Raw genomic sequence first — 16,971 nt, 5'->3', positions numbered from 1 at the left:
AAGTCATCTCCACATTAAAACAGACTAGAAAGCTGGGGAAGCCCCACAGGAATGAATACAGATTTAGTAAATTCCGAAACAGTCAGAATTTGTAAAATATTTAGTGTGGTGCTTATAGACCTACAGCAAATGTTGCATTCCACTCACATTCATTAGATCAGCGTCTTAACCACTACCAGGGAGGAGTGCACAGGAGCAACTATTGATGGATGATAGAAGAATGCTGAACTTGTAGTGTTATCACAAGCTGAATTTCAGATTCCTTAATTGCACAAACATTCTGGTTTACAGAAGGACAATAAGCAAGCACGGTTGATGCTAGAGGCCATGTTTATTACAGATACTGACAACAAGCTTTTTTTGGCAAACAGTCCAATAATCACATCTGTAAACATGTGTCCCTTTTTTATTGGCAGCTCTTACAGGAAGGGGAGAGAAAACAAGTGATTTTGGTTTAATCAGAATGCAAATAAAGCCGACTGTTCCCGCATGAAAATTATACATTTTTAATTAAAGTAAACTGGTACATTGCATGAAATGCAACTTTGTGCTGTCTGATGATCACAGTATTTCTTAAAGTTAAATATATCTTTACTTTTATTAACTCCTGGTTCGCAGGAGGAAAAAAAAAATCTTTAAATATACATGTAGGTAAATAACTTCTTTGCATATCTTAAAAAATACTTTATATATCAGTATATAAATACATTACCTACATGGTTACATTTCTTTGTCACCCCCAAAATATTTATTTTGTTAAACCCCCTTCACAAGAAGTAGACACCCCTTCTCTACTGAAAGGGCTCTGCTGGGTTGAATACCAGCTACCTAATTCATCCTCCATTCACTCCTTGTTAATAATGCTGACAAATTCTTGAAATGAAAAATGCTTTCGTTTTCCACAATAGAAATAGCAGTCATAGGAAACGCCTACACCACCATTCATCAGTTGTTTAAAACCTGAGCACTTGGCCTGTTACATAGCAGCTTAGTGATTTCATCATGCATGCTCACCACCCACGCAATCCTTGCACGCGTACAGGCACACTCCTAGATGCTGATAGGCCACAGAGTGCTTCCCGTTGCTCTAGTAAGAGGGGAAAGCAGTGTAGCTAATACTTAACTACACTAAATATAAACAGGCAAACACCTTAAGGCATCTTTTGAAGTTGGGAGTATGATTTGAAAGTTAAAGTTCAAGTTAAGGACAGTTTTTTTTTTTTTTTTAAAACATACTTTTCTGTCCTCCTTCACCCTCCATTTATTTTTCTAAGTTTTTTTTTATTTTCTTTTTTTAAATACATTTTGTGCAAATTTTTTTAACCTTCTACCATTTAAGGCAAAGGGTTTGCATTAATAAAGGTCAGAAGACAGACATTTATCCAAAAGCACATCATTATGCTACATAAAATTTAGAATGCGCAGTTTCAGATTATAGACACTGGAATTCCAGCAGCTATACTGATTTCCACAGATAAATGTCCAAAAAGGACAAGGAAGAGAAAAGCAGCTTTTACTGAAGCAGGATAAAGGAAGGTTGGGCACCAGGAGAAAGAAAAAAAAAAAAAAACATTGCTGCTAATACTGAAACTCCTGAAAGTTTCTTTGCTTTATCCTTGCGTAACACATCTGGAATTTTAAATAAATAACGTTAAGTATTCACATCTTGTAAGCAGAGCTTTAGTGCCAGGACTCTGCCCGTCGTTGGTCAAATTCTCCTATTAGTCTTTTAATGTGGGCAAGTTTATTGTGAAGGTATTCACATCTGTACTTTTCTTCATAATAGTTCGGACTTGCCTGTGAAAAGAAAATGCATGGTATTACGAAAAAGTCAGCAAAGCAATCCAGTTCAGAACATATTTCAAAAATGATTATATTTTATTTCTCCTTCATGTTAAAGAGGAAATTTCTGAGCTAGTCATCACTTGACCAGTGTACCAGCCATTGCTGCGGTTATAGATTTCTATTTCACTGCGATGGAGTGGAAGCAGGCCAAACATTCCAAGGGGATAGGTTTTCTAGAACACTCAAAAAAAATGAGAAGTGGTGTATTGCCCAAAGCAAACTGTTTTGTCTACATAGTGTAGATAACTGAAATCTGATTGGACACTCCCACACAAGCGAAATGCATACCCTTTTACGAGAGTTCCAAATGGCCACTAATGTGGCGGTTTCGACAAGAACACTTCGTAGGTAGGTCCATGCACTTGCAGTTCTACAGAAACAATTAATGTTTTTATCGGACGACGCTGGATCGGTATACAGAAAATTCGGTAACCCGGATGGACTGGCCAGCCCAGATCTTATACTCATTGAGATCTTCTGGGACGAGTTGGACGGTGCGTTCTAGGCAGACTCAACCTTCTCCAGTGTCAGTTTGTCGCTGTAATTAAGGCGGATTGGCAGAATATACAGCCTGCTGTTGTCTAGGAACTTTAACAGTTTGTTAAGAAGGGTGTCTGTAGGTCCACCAAATGCACTGATTACTGCAAAGTACTGTCGTCAAAATCATATTGATCTATTTGCCGACATTGTCCAATCACTTGTCTACATATTGTAGTACAGGTGTGGGCAACCTGTGACACTCCAGCTACTGTGGAACTACACATCGTAGCATGCCCTGACAGTTTTAACAGTAAAATTGTAGCAGGGATTCTTGGATGTGTAGTTCCACAGGTTGCCTACCCCTGACCTAGTACATTATAGAAAATGACAGCTAACATCAGATTGGCTGCTATGGACAACAGACCCACTGTTTTTTTTGTAAAGGTTTAGTAAATTTACACCAAATGTTAGGAGGATGTTTAAACCAAGGGGTGCTCAGAACATGTACAAAAACAAAACTGGTATCAAAGTCTAATGTATAGAAAAGGAAGGATGACAAGGCTGTAGATTACAAAGGGGGGGGGTTAACTTTTCAATTGTCTATGCTTGTTTTCCCCATCTGTGATATAAAGAATAAAAAAAATGGACAAGGATATAAAGGTTGCATAAAGTACCCCAGGGGGTCTTCTCTAGATGAGATTAAGAACAGAGCATTAGAACCAAGGATATGACAGGAGCTTCTACATAGTGTCACCTTTATTATGAAAGTAAAAAAAGTAAAGCTTGACAACACTTGAACGGACGATATATATCTGTACTGCAGATATATCTATAGTGCATCAGTGGGTGTGTACAGACGATATGTCTGAACATCATTCACAGACTTACCACATCTGCCCTGTAGCACAGCCGATGCAGATACATTTTGCAGATACAGCAGCACGTCTGGCTGTGTGCAAGGACGATCCGCCGACCATTCATACACTTGCTGCAGTGACCCGCCGATGGCACATCTCAACTGGGCGGGGAAATTTAAATGCCCATCCAGATGTGATGTCAGCAAACAGCGGCTGAATGATTGGTAAGTGTTATGCACTTACCAATCGTTACATAGGTTAGTGGGTCAGCCAGGTGTGTACCCAGCTTAAGCGCATGAGGAATATACTTCTCACACTTAACATCCAGAGAGGGTTATAAGCTTAGTTACATGAAATAACCGACATGTGATGTATACACTTACCTCTTTAAATTTACGATACTCTTTTATAACCTCTTCATGTACAATCTAAAAAAACAAAACAAAAAATAGGCCTTGATATACCAGATTTTATAGTTATAACAGCGTTAAACACATGGAAATAAAGTTTGCACTTGAAGGATGAAAATGTCATACAATAGAGTTTTCTTTTTTATTTTTTTTTCTCTATGGTCAGTAAAACATTGAGGTATTTCACAGACATGGACAAGCACAATATGATAAAAACAAAACAACTTCACATTCTATAGCATAGTGAACGATTACAGATTTAGGGGCCAGATTCAATTACCGAAGATATCGCACCAGCGATATTGTAGATTTTCCGCAATTTTCATGTAAAAATGGAAGAGAAAAAAAAAAAAAAAAAAAAGTCTCCATTTTGAGATATGGGGAAAAATTTGCAAAATCTCTATTCTTGGGTAAAAATGTGGGGATTTCTTACAGAACCCTTTGGACAGCCCCCTAATAGTTTAGCGAAAATATTTTTCATAAGTTGCGTACTTTGGCGAAAAACCACAGCTGAAAATTTCAGTAAATTTTTTATTTTTTTCATGAAAAATGCATTTAACGTATTGGGTCTGGTATTTTGAAGGGCCGTAAGGATGCATCAAGTGTTTTAAACATCGCACGTTTTTTTTAGCGGTTTTAAACACTGCTTGCGCCAGCCACATGCGAGGTTTGAAACACTTGACACATTCTTATGGCCAAATACCAGACCTAATACGTTAAATGCATTTTTCACGGGAAAAAAAAAAAAAAAAAAAAAAAAAAAAAAACTACTGAAATTTCAGCTGTGGTTTTTCGTCAAAGTACACAACTTATGAAAAAAAAATAATAAAAAAAAAAAATTGCTAAACCATCAATTCCGGGGGGGGGGGGGGGGGGGGGATGTCCAAAGGGTTCTGAAAGAAATCCCCACATTTTTTCCCAAAAATAGGGATTTTTCACATTTTTTTCACCTGCCCTAAAGCTGGAGAAAAGTTTACTGCAGCTTTTAGGCAAAAAATGTCCAATTTTTGCAGTCGCTGGCGAAATAGGCCGATATCTGCCGTGAAATCGGCTGATCTAACGTCCGATTTCGCCTCTAATTGAATTCCACCCTAAATTTCACAGCCTCTAGATGGACTAGAAAATACACTTCCATTACCTCCATGCCTGTTGTGAGCTAATCTATACATGGATTTCCAAACCATGTACATCAGTGTTAAGCTAGGTACACCCTATGCAATTTTTCATCAAACCAAAATGGGACAATTTTTCTGCAAAATCACGGTCCCAATATATGTAGCCCACTAGGTTGAGGAGGTAATCAGGAAAAAGCATAGGAAATATGAGCAGATTATCGAGAATGTACACACGCACACTGCACAATATCAGGAAATTGAGGCAGACATTTTCAGTCTTAACCGACAGATCGGATAATCAAAAGGAATGCGTTTGTGAATGTTTAACAGTTTTATCGGTGAAACACTAAAACATTCATACACACTATACAATAATTGAGTGGTCGGCCTCATTTATTGTATAGTGTGTACCTAGTTTAGAAGAACTGCCAAGAAGATTGGAGGACAAGGCAAGAAGCATTTTCCAAGAAGTTCATAAACCATAATAAAAAGGGAAATTACAAGCCACCATAAAACAGTTTTAGGAAACAGTGCACCAGTATGAGGTTTGTGAATAGTTCACAACATTCCAGAGTTGATCTTTTTTTTGCAATATAAAGAATACTAGATGGTTTTTCAAGTCATAAGAGTGCAACCACAGAAGGTTTTAAACAGCACTCCCAGCATTGTTATATCTATACAGGTTGAGTCTCAGATATCCAAAATGCTTGGGACCAGAGGTATTTTGGATAACGGAATATTCCGTATTTTGGAATAATTGAGTACCATAATGAAATATCTTGGGAAAAGGACCCAAATAAACACACATAATGCATTTATGTGTTATATACACACAGCCTGCAGATAATTTTATACAATATATTCATTAATTTTGTGGTTCAAACAAAGTTTGTGTACAGTAATGAAATTAATTTGTTTCATATACACCTTATGTACACAGCCTGAAGGTAATTTTATACAATATTTTTAATAATTTGTGCCTTAGACAAAGTTTGTGTACATTGAACCATCAAAAATCAAAGGTTTAATTATTTCAGTCATGCCACAAAAATTCTGTATTTCGGAATATTGCGTATTTTGGAATATTTGGATATGGGAGACTCAACCTGTAGTATGTTACTACCTAACAACTAGTATCTTTGCGCTTTATTTTTTTTTTATCATCTTTTATTCACTATAAATGCTGCTAGTTTAATTAGACAGTAACCAGCTGGCCCAATTCAAACACACCCCTCCAAGTATACACAGGTTGGACTGCGCTAATAGTGTAAGATGTATAAATTAGTATCACTTGACTGAATAATAATCGATCAAGGCTTCTTTCAATAAAAAAAAATATATACAATATTTAATAAAACAGATATCCCACATTACAACACAAAAAATATTAATACATCAGTATATTAAAAATTTGCTTAAAAAGTCAATGAATAATGGTTTATAATCTAACCACTGCTGATTATTAGTTCTCACACAATTTGTAGAAGTCAAAAGATACATTTTTATATATAGTCATTCATAGATGAACCAGCACTCTTATCTAGTCAGAAGATATAGCTGATGTGTTCACCAGCAGGTAAATGAAGGCTTTATTCCTCTTACCAGTCTGTCAGCACGTACTGATTCAGAGGCAGAGTTTTAATAGTGGTAACTCCGCTCCGCTTATCTCAGCCTGTGAAGTACCCTTGGAAAAACCTCCAAGTGTGGAGCGAAACGCATCGACAAAAGGGTTAGTACCGCTTGTGAGAGTCCTTGAATAGTTTTAGAGCTGCTGCCAAATGCCCGCACATACTTTTCAGCACAAAGGACTTTTGATAACTGGACAGAGGAGAGTTAATACGGAGGAAAGGACCCGGCGACAATAGCGGCCGCTATAACATCTACACCGTGGTCTCCCCTATTACCGGAGGAAACAGAAAGTAGTAGTGCACTGCCCATACTTACAAGCCGCCCCAGGAATCAGGTGAGGTGTGTACTACACAGGCAAGCCGAGCAGAGTTACCACTACTAAAACTCTGCCTCAATACGTGCTTCCAGGTGGGTAAGAGGATTAAAACATTACTTTACCCGCTGTTGAACAGATCAGCTATATCTTCTGACTAGATAAGGAGTGCCGTTTTGTCTATAAAGTTACTATATATAAAAATTCTCTTGGACTTCTACAAATTGTTAGAAAACGAATAGACTCAAGCTGTTATATTATAAGCCATTCGACTTTTTAAGCATATATACTGATGTATTTCATATTTTTTGTGTGTTGTAAAGTGGGATATAATGTTTTATTAAATATTGTATATTTTTTATTGAAAGCCACCTTGATCGATTATTCTCAGTCAAGTGATACCAATATATACATCTTAAGTGGTACATCCACTAGCCGACATAGAAACTACTACACGATTACGACATTGTAATCGTGCAGTAGTTACACTCTGGTGCTGTGCCTACAGTCTACGTTCAGTCGTTCAGTGTAGGCACATCAATCATCCCCTAACATGGTCAAGCTGACGTTATCAGGTTGGCCAGCATGTTCGGGCGATGTTTGATGTCGGAAACGTGCCTGATTGTCATAATCGTGCAATCACTATGTAATCGTGTAGTGGATACCCAGCATTACACTATTAGCGCAGTCTAACCCGTGTATACTCCCAGCATTTAGAGGGTAAAGTTAAAAATTTAAATTGGGGACACCTCACTGCATACATGCGCATACCTTGTATTCCTTAGAACCCGGAGAAAGACGCTTCCTATGTACATCGAGCTGCATAAATTTTCTAGTGATACTTTCTACTCTGGCATGTAAACTCCGGTATTCATCATATTCAGAGTTGAAGTCATCCTTGTAACTTTGTCTCTGCTCATTAGATACAATAACAGTGTATTTTCTGCAAGACAGAATGGAAGACCAGTTATGAGAATTCCATTACAGGCCATTTCAGTAAAATAACATTTGCAGTCAAGACTAAACGCAATGGGACCAATATACATGAATTTTGTTTTCTGTCTGCTGAAGTGGTTTGTGTCTACCTGAAAATCCACATACTGCACTGACAGCAGGCAACACCTGTGCAATAACTTTATGTGTGCATTTCACCTATTTACAGAGTAAGCAGGACAATGCAATCGTTGAGCAAAGGGCAGGCAGTTTATTTTATATTTACATCTATATAGCATATGTAAACCTGACAACACTACAGTGGGATATACCTACTGTAACTTAAGTGCCCAAATTAATGTCAATTTAATAATCTATAGTTTAGTAATTCATATGTTAGATGATTTACAAACAATTTTCGTGCGGCCTTATCATTGAAAGTGAAATGTAATCTCAGCTATACAAAAGGTAATTTTGCCTAGTTCTAATTTGTTGCAATAGTGAAAGAATACTGAGTGTTGCCTTGAATTGGTGTTTTGTAACGAATAGGGCAGGGGGTGAGAATGACCCGACTCGTCCATGTCCCACTGTCTGGCGTATTGTAAACATCAATACAGCACATGTAAGAGGTGAAAACAGGACCAATAGCTTAATATCTGCATACAGGTTTTTTTTAAATAGTGTTTTTCATTGCTCAATTCTACACATTTACTGCAGTAAGAGTGCTGGAGAAAGCTTAGGAATCAATGTGCTTACGTCCGGCGGTTCAAATCCCGACGCCGGCAGCCTGATGGAGGATATCCCAAAAGCGGGGGTGAGTACAGTTTCTAAAACCACCCCCTCCCCCAAAGCCCACCTTCAGGAGTGCCTGACCCTACCCTCCCCTCGTAAGTGCCTTTAAAGGGGGGGGGGGGGGGCCTAACCCTAAATCCACCTGAGGGAGACCCTAAACCTAGCCCCCTCATCCATGACCACGTGGATACATATCCCCGGCGTTGGACAATCTGTCTGGCGTCCTGTCGGAGTTTGAGCATCAGGATTAACATAGGAGTCTGTATTTCGACGCCTATGCTAGATCCCTTGCTGGGATTAGACTGCCAGTCTCATAACTACATATCGGAAGCTTACACTTTTACATGCAGCATATTATCACTTTCATAAAACACTAAAGCAATGTCTGTGTTCCAGTCCCTTACTCTTAAGTGCACAGGTAATTGGGCTAGAAACGAATGCAATGTCTTTCTACAAGGAGGTGGCAGCATATAGATATAAAAAAAAAAAAAAAGTCTGTCCTAAGCGAACCATGCTCCCGATTGGTGAAAGAAAGCACACCACATATCTGTAAGGTAAAGGCACTTCATAGCTACTCACACTATGTAATCTGGTAATTCTGTTGTTGACGAGGGATCTGAAGTTGTGCAGGTTACTTTAACATCTGAGGGAAAAACAATTTATATAGTTTAAAAACCAACCCTACTCCTTCCAAAAAATAAAAAATAAATCCCCAAAAAGTCTTAGTTAGCACACGAGTGGCAAATCGTATCCCAAACAAAAACATGAACTGCATGGAATGTCACATACAGGTTATATTATATGTAATTTCTAATTTTCAGAACAAGGGTGCAATATCCTAAACTAGTGGGCAAATTCACTCCTTGTACATTAAAATTGGGACACTGTTCCCCGTTCCCACTAAAGCTTATGGAAGTTCAGCTGAGCCTGCAGACAGATCATTCTGACCAGTCACCTGTGTGCAAGCAAGGATATTAGACAGTCACAGCAACATTAAAGATGGACCTCATTTGTAATATAACCGCTTTCCTTAAAAGGCAGTCCACAAGTCATTGTTTAAGTTTCTAATCAAAATGTTACACATGAATCCTTTTGAAAACAGACCATAAGGCAGGCTACAACCACTGCTGTATATAGGACAATTTGATAGTGTACAGTACAGCAACTAGACATTCACAAAATGTGCCATCTAGGATTGTTAGGTTTAAAATGGGAGCATCAAAATTAACGGATTTCAATTAAACCTTCGGCAATGCAAATCCATTGTCAAACAGTCAAAGCTATATAGCGCTCTCTCTCATATATATATATATATATATATATATACATACACATACATATACACATGAGCAGTATGTATGCATGCAAGATTCAGCAGACAGCTGACAGCATATTCTGCAGTGTCATCCTTTGTATAGACTAAATCTCTGTGGCAACACCCCCCCACCCACCCTGCCATATGATACATGGAGATAAGAGACTATTGCATGACAATGCACTCTTACTTGGTTAGGCAGTTAGTTTTTTTTGTGCGTTTTTAAGGAATTGCTGAAAAGTAAACATGGCCTTCCCTTTTAGGTGCATAAAAGGATTTAGGGGGGTATCCAATTAGCCACGATAACTATAAGTTTTCTCCGGAAACAACTTTTCGTACCTATTGCCCGAATTTGCCACTTATTACATGTTTGCGCTCTCCCGTTTATCGTGCTATCCTATTGCTAAACCGGAGATAACCATTTTGCACGATAATTCTTGCATGGATGACAGGCGATAAATACAGATGAAAATGAGGAAATCAGCCTGTACCCCAAAAACTGTAAATTAAAGGTAGGGTAATGATACAGGAGTGTGTTAGTGGCCATAATTCAAGGGTTTGGGGTTATTAAATTGTGTCAAATGGCTGTTCTGTGCATTTTTCTCTAACAATGAATAAATTATAGAAAGCAATATTTTTTGGACAAAATGCTGTAGTTAAATTAGGGGTACATTAAAATGGGTGCAAGTATATTTTTGTGCCATTATAGGGCATTTTTAAAAAAAAAATGTTAAATACACCTGTCACTTGCATCTGCAATGTTTAAAACCCATGTCCCATCCATGCAGCCCCCCATATACCTGTCCCACTACTTTAAACTCATTTTTCAGCACTTTACATTTAAGACCCCAAAGAATGGCATGTCATTATTGGCCAATTTAAGCAAATTAAAAAAAATATTTTTGTCTAATTAGTCATTAAGGGGTGTGTCCCAGTGGTCCTGCACCAAGTCCTGACATTTTTTAGCCAAAAGTAGGAGTTTTGCACAATCACCTGCTCAGAGGTGGGGAAAAGAAATATGCGATCATTCCTATATACCACTTTTTGCATATGCGAAAGCCACAGCCAATAGGATAGCCAGAACTATCAATGGAGAAAAGTTTAACAGTGAAAACTTTTCTGAAAAAAGTAGTGTTATCGCAGCTAATTGGATACCCCCTTAATATTGCAAAACGTTAAAGGACTTCTAGCTAAAAGCTCACAGCAGGCATCAAATGCACAACGTTAGAGAAAAAAACAAAAAACTCAGATTATGTTCATAGATGAGCACCACAGTGCCTCAACAGTATACTGAAACAAAAAGACAGCAGTGTCGTATCCCGCACCAGAAATAATGTAAAGTATCTTAAAACACAATGACGCAAACTAGTGCAGTTTCTATAGTAGCGGTTTGAAAAACAATGGTTTGTGAAAGTGTGCTATAGGGTTGCTACCATTGTAGTTCATACGACATATGAAAAGACAGTGCCCCGAAGTAGCTCACTGCTTCTCTTGCTAAGGTTATTGGTATATAAAACATTACATTTTATTGATATGCATTAAAAAATTCAATAAGATGAGAATGTTTTATATACAAATAGCCTAAGTCAGACAAGTAGCTCACTGTGCTTCTCTAGCTGTGTTTTTGTATTACACTGAAACAGGCAGGTGTTTCAAATACAAAGGATCACCTGTGACCACAGTAACAAATCTCTACATATAGCAACATGCAGCCTGATGCTGCTCTTCAAAAGACAGGGAATTTTTACCAATTTAGGGGAAACAATGGACAAAGTTTCCACCTGCCTGAATTAAACCTGGTTTTTCTATAAACATTTAGGGGTGCAGTCTAGAGAAATAAAAAATAGCACCTTTCTTCTCATCTGGACTTGGGCTCTCTTCCATCTTCACTATCTCTTCCTTTTTTAGGTGCACTGGCTGGTCTTCCTCCATGGGCTCAGCGTCCAGTTTCTTTCGGTCTTTGTCCCTATGTTTTTTTACTCTCTTTGCCTTTTTGTGCAATGTGCTGTTTTTATCATCTGCGGGATCAGAGCTTACCAACTTGATTGGGGTTGGTAGAGTGCTATCCAGAGCAGTCCTAGAAGTATATTTGTCTTGCTGGTCCTCATAGATGCTGCTGTTTTGACTGAAACTGTCCATTGGCAGATCTTGTGTCCCCCGACCCTCAGGGGTACTGGGAGAATTGGAGTTAGAGTTTATAGTTTGTGGATTTGAAACTGGAAGGCGTGTAGGAGGAAGTGGAGGAAGTGTTGGGGTGGCAGCAGATGGTGGAGGGGGTGCAGGTGCTGGCTTTTCATTGGTTAAACCCAAGTGGCCATTTAAAGTTGGGTGTACTCTGTTTGTAAGATGAGATATCCTCGGCTTCTTAGTCATTAAGGGATCAATGAACTCCGCATCCTGAGAACGTTTCTATAGAAGAATTGAAAAAGTATCCTTAGATAACACTCAAACAAGAAAGGAAAATAAATAAACACCCAAAATAGAGCTACTACCCACCGCAATCACAACCCTTTGTAAAATGGAAGTATAAAGAAAAAAAAATAAAAATAAAAATTTATATATATATATATATATATATCTCCACAATTACTAGGCAGCTACTAGGTACAGTACATCTGTCATTTTTATTTAGTAATCATTTTTTTTACTTCTTACATACACTAGAGTCCATTAGCCTGCGCATTTGCGGGTCTACAGGAACAATGCACACACGCAAGTGTCTGGACAAATGGAGGTCACACTATTTTCCCTGTAAATTGTGCAGTGCCAACGGGGAACTCCACAAGGTGAGTATACTAAATGTGTGCAGGGATTGGAGTGTGGGCTCTCATCGACCCTTTATAGGCAGTGGAGTATATTTCAGCTGTCTACATCAGAATTTTCATTTCAATGATGAGTGGAATAAAGTAAGTGGGTTGCATTACTACGGTAAAGTGAAATTTATTATCTTTAGCAATGGTCTGTTATAATTGGAAAACATTAAGATAGTAGAATGCACCAACTTCAATGCGAGATTATAATCTTTTACACATCATCCTAATTTTACTGTGCTTTATTCATTCACGGTTATCTGCCAAACGGCATAGATCAAATAGATGTTCCTTGTGACACAACCTACTCCCGTAACTATGTCATTCTTAACACAGTGTAGCAGTTAGGATAAGGTAGGTGTGGCTACTCTTAAGGTGCCCACACACTAGGCAATATTTTACACGATCAGCCAGATTCCGACGCATCGGGACTACAGAGCGTGTAAAATATGTCCTAATTGTGAGTCTCTACTCACGATTACGATGCAGATGTGCGTACCCACTGGTCATACATTGCATCTTCAGAGCTTGCCTACTGCAGGCAAGATCTGAAAATCTTATCACGATGCACTGGAATAGTATGGAATGCACGATAGATCGTGGGTCAATTTGGATTATTTTTATCACCAAATCGTGCCCACGACTGCAGGGGGAGAAATCGGACACGATATCGGATCGTGACCTGAACGCCTACTGTGTGGGCACCTTTATGCAAGAAGGCAGACACACACACATATAGGACAAGATATATGCGAGTCACCGAGACAGATGGCTGTAACATTTAATCAGAACCCTAATGCAGCCATGTTTGAGCATTAGGACTCATCTATCCTATCTGATTTCAGTTAACAGGCATCCTGGCCTAAAAAATGTCACAACAAAACTTCTTAATTTTGATATGCACACATGTAGATATCCAATTTTAAAAGCTGAACAAGTTCTGTTATTGTGAAGCGAGAAGCTCATGAATATGACAAAGATGTCTATGAAAGTCTTCAGAACTTCCCTGTGAATAGTATTATATTTAGTCACTACTTCACTGCCCTTTTAGGATATCTAAACTGGGAAAGCCTAGCATCAGCTAGAACGGCTGTTCTCACTCTAGGAGCTGCAAAGAAATCCCACAAGGGGAAAAAAAAACAAGACACAAAACACAACACTATGAAATAGAGATATGACATAAGCTGGTCTGGAGTACACTTACAGGGGTATTCAATATGGAGCGAAAAGTTATTTTTTGCGATAATTTCGCACCACTAACGTCATTTTCGCTGGTTTTGGTTTTACACCATATTCAATTTCAAAGACTTTCGCAGGTTCGAAAAAAACGGGGATAACTTTTCACCACTGAATAGGTGGCGAAAAAAAGTGCAGAATTGGGGTTTAGGGGTGCAGGCTTAAAAAAAAGCCTGCATCCCTGGGAATGTCATTTTAAAATAAACTGACAAAAAAAAAAAAAAAAATAGGGACACCCCAGAAAATTTTTTAAATTTGGGGTGAAAAAAAAAAAAAAAAAAAGTGTTTAAAAATAGGGAAATAGGTTCAGGGCTATTCTGCAAATAGGTGGCTAGTGTATTCTAGAATAGGCTATTAGCGGCAGGTGCATAGTTGCAGAATTTTTAAAGACTTTAGGGACTTGAAAATGGGTACTAGCATATTTTTATGTACCCCAAATTTGATGGGACCACTAAAAAAACGAAAAAAAATAACCTAAGTGCTCTTCTGCAACACTTCAATGTAGGGAAAAAAACACCTGCAGCCACTATTTAAATCCCCGACTTTCATTTGCAGGCTAAAACGGGGGTACCCATAGTGATCCCCCATGTTTTTACAGTTTTAGGGGGGGGGGGGATCTTATAATTTATGCCAGGAAAATTTCGTATTTTTTCACAGATCCTACTTCGCAGGTTCCCGTTTTCGTAGCTTTTATATTGAATACGGGGATAAAGCGGGCGCACGCCCGATACTTTATCCCTGGAAAAACTCCAATGTGCTGGACTTTTCGCTCCCATATTGAATACCCCTATAAGTGTACCATACTGATATCTAATGACCTTGTAGCAGCAAAGCATTAGTCACAACAGATTTAAAATAAATAGTGTACAAAATTCCTAAACTAGAAGGACATATTCCAACAGATTTCAACAGCCAAATCTCTACTCCCAAATACCTGGGGTGGTGGCGATGCAGATCTTAAAGGAGGAGAGTCTGATTGACTGGAGCTGGTAGCATTCTGAGACTGATTAAGTTTTCTGTTAAAAATTAAACCATATTAGATTACAGAGAAAAGCAGAGTTTTAGGCACAGCATTGCACTTATTGCACCCAAATAGATTTATCCTCAGATTCCTTAGTCTGTTGCACAAAAATCTAATACACAAAACATTACAGATGATCTTAAAGTTTCTTTTTAGTATGAGGAACTTAGATTCTTTAAAACACCATCCCCCAGCACACCAGTGACAAAAAGAAAAAAACAACTTCAGGAAATCTACCACATACCTAGAAAGAACTCTGTCTAATAACTGTTTATCTCCTTCTAGGTATCCAGGCCAATCTCTTTGTATTTCTTTGTAAACAAAATCCTTAAGTGTATACGAATTGTCCTTGGAATTCAAATTGGCAACCTTAGATACGGAACAAACAAAAAATAAAAAAATGTAGAGGAATATTTAATTATATAAAAAAACGCATAAAAAAAACAAACATTATAAACATTTGACATGCCGCCAGCCCCCCCCCCCCCAAACATGAACCAATACCTCTATAAGGGTGTACTTCTTTGCTATTCATGGAGGTATTTTTAGCACCTTCACAAACAGTCTGAAATCTAATACAATCTTGTCCATTGAGTAATAGTGGAAGCCTCCCGACAGAAGTAATGCAGTCACACAATTGGGGCTCAGGCACTCTGTAGCTAAGCCCAAAAAATGTGATATACATTACGGTCAGTCTGTGGTTTCAACAAGTACTGGGCCTCAGAACTATCCATATCACACATTAACTAATAAAGCTGAATTCACAATATATGTTCAGACCAAAACACACAAAAATTACCATCTCAACTATAAACATATAATATATTTTAGAAAATACAGTGTATATTAATAGGTACATTTAGAGTACTACTAAATGATGCCATGAAAGCACCACAACTGGGCAGGAGAATTCCCAGCTCATATTAGGTTACTCTACAACATAGCCTTCTATAGTCTTCAGCTGGTCCCAGCCCTTTAAAAGGATAGGCTAAATAAACAAAACTCCACAGTGAAATAGTATAGTGCAACAAGCAAGGCATAATTCACTATGGATACATACCAAGGTAATATTAATTTACAGTATTAGAAGTCCTATTTGCAGATAAACCCCAACAAAAACTCTGTTCATGAAAGAGACATGCATATTTACCACTGTAGAGATTTCTCTGCTGAGAAATAATTAAAAGTAATTAGATTATTCTTTGACTACCTCGTACGGCGGGAATGAAACTAGGGACCATCATTTTCACATTTGGTTTTGCAGCAGAAATGCTTTTTCTCATACTTGCGAGTCTTTAGTAATAAAGCTGTTGCAATAGTAAATTACCTTTTGTGAGATTTAAATAAGTTAATGTTGTGCGGTCTAAACAGTGTAACAGACCGATTGCTGGAACAGCCTCCTACACTTCAATGGTGAAAATCTAGAGTGCAGTGTTACACATTAATAAAGAGGGGTCATTTAGATATGACAAAGCTTATTTGCACCACTCAACCGGTCCATACATGGTAGATCATATTGTTTGGTAAATTGAACATAGATCGTTGTTGCCAAACTATTTGGGTGACCAAAAGAGCCAGAGCCAACAGATTATAATGTTTACTGCAAAAACCGATAAACTTAATATAAGGTCAGAGGGGCAGAGCTTAATATTGTTTTTCCCTAATTGGCTATGCAAATTAAGGGCGTCTTAGTGAACAATCCTATCTTATGCATATGTTTGATGAAAAACTACAGCATTTCATCACAACTGGCAAAGTTCACCTCCAGAATACAGTAACAAAATGATAACACATGGGTTAGTTTACTGCATTTTAGTTCACTCATATGCAAGTGTAAAACAAATTACACATACAGATTTCTAAACACACACGCACGCACACCAATAGCCAAGAACGCAACAGAGAATGTACTCGTTTACTGTGAGGCCTCATCTAAGTGAATAACTTATGTATATTCTACAAGCACTGCTGAAGCCTGCATAGTGAGCCTCAGGTAACTGGAATACAGTTCCTCATCAAGTATGAAGATGTTCTTTTTTTGGGGAGGGGGAGGGGGGGGGGGGGGGGACACAGACTACCCTGCATCTTACACTGTTACTCTATACACAACACTGCATGCAAAAGTGGTTCATGCAACAGTCAGCGCCGAGATCACAAAATATATTCAGAGTACCATGAGTTCACATTAATATTCGGTTTGCAGTGTATACTAGAA

General features: G+C 38.2%; 1 protein-coding gene across 1 annotated transcript in view; it reads right to left on the bottom strand.

Annotated features, from left to right (window-relative positions):
- Positions 1 to 312: 312 nt before the first annotated feature.
- The window catches only part of ELL2 (elongation factor for RNA polymerase II 2), a 49,527-nt gene continuing 32,868 nt past the window's right edge, over positions 313 to 16,971 (bottom strand). Inside the window, exons 6-12 of the mRNA XM_088444672.1 lie at positions 15,001 to 15,125; positions 14,670 to 14,751; positions 11,540 to 12,098; positions 8,954 to 9,017; positions 7,421 to 7,592; positions 3,566 to 3,610; positions 313 to 1,797 (exon numbers count right to left, since the gene is read on the bottom strand). Coding sequence (XP_088300798.1) covers positions 1,681 to 1,797; positions 3,566 to 3,610; positions 7,421 to 7,592; positions 8,954 to 9,017; positions 11,540 to 12,098; positions 14,670 to 14,751; positions 15,001 to 15,125 — 1,164 coding nt within the window. The 3' untranslated portion in view covers positions 313 to 1,680. The remainder of the gene's footprint in view (positions 1,798 to 3,565; positions 3,611 to 7,420; positions 7,593 to 8,953; positions 9,018 to 11,539; positions 12,099 to 14,669; positions 14,752 to 15,000; positions 15,126 to 16,971) is intronic.

Source organism: Taudactylus pleione, unplaced genomic scaffold (assembly GCF_031769625.1).
Source record: "Taudactylus pleione unplaced genomic scaffold, aTauple2 ptg000370l, whole genome shotgun sequence".
NCBI classification, from domain to species: Eukaryota; Metazoa; Chordata; class Amphibia; order Anura; family Myobatrachidae; genus Taudactylus; species Taudactylus pleione.
The sequence above is the reverse complement of the archived record's forward strand: the minus strand, read 5'-3'. Positions and strand labels throughout refer to the sequence as shown.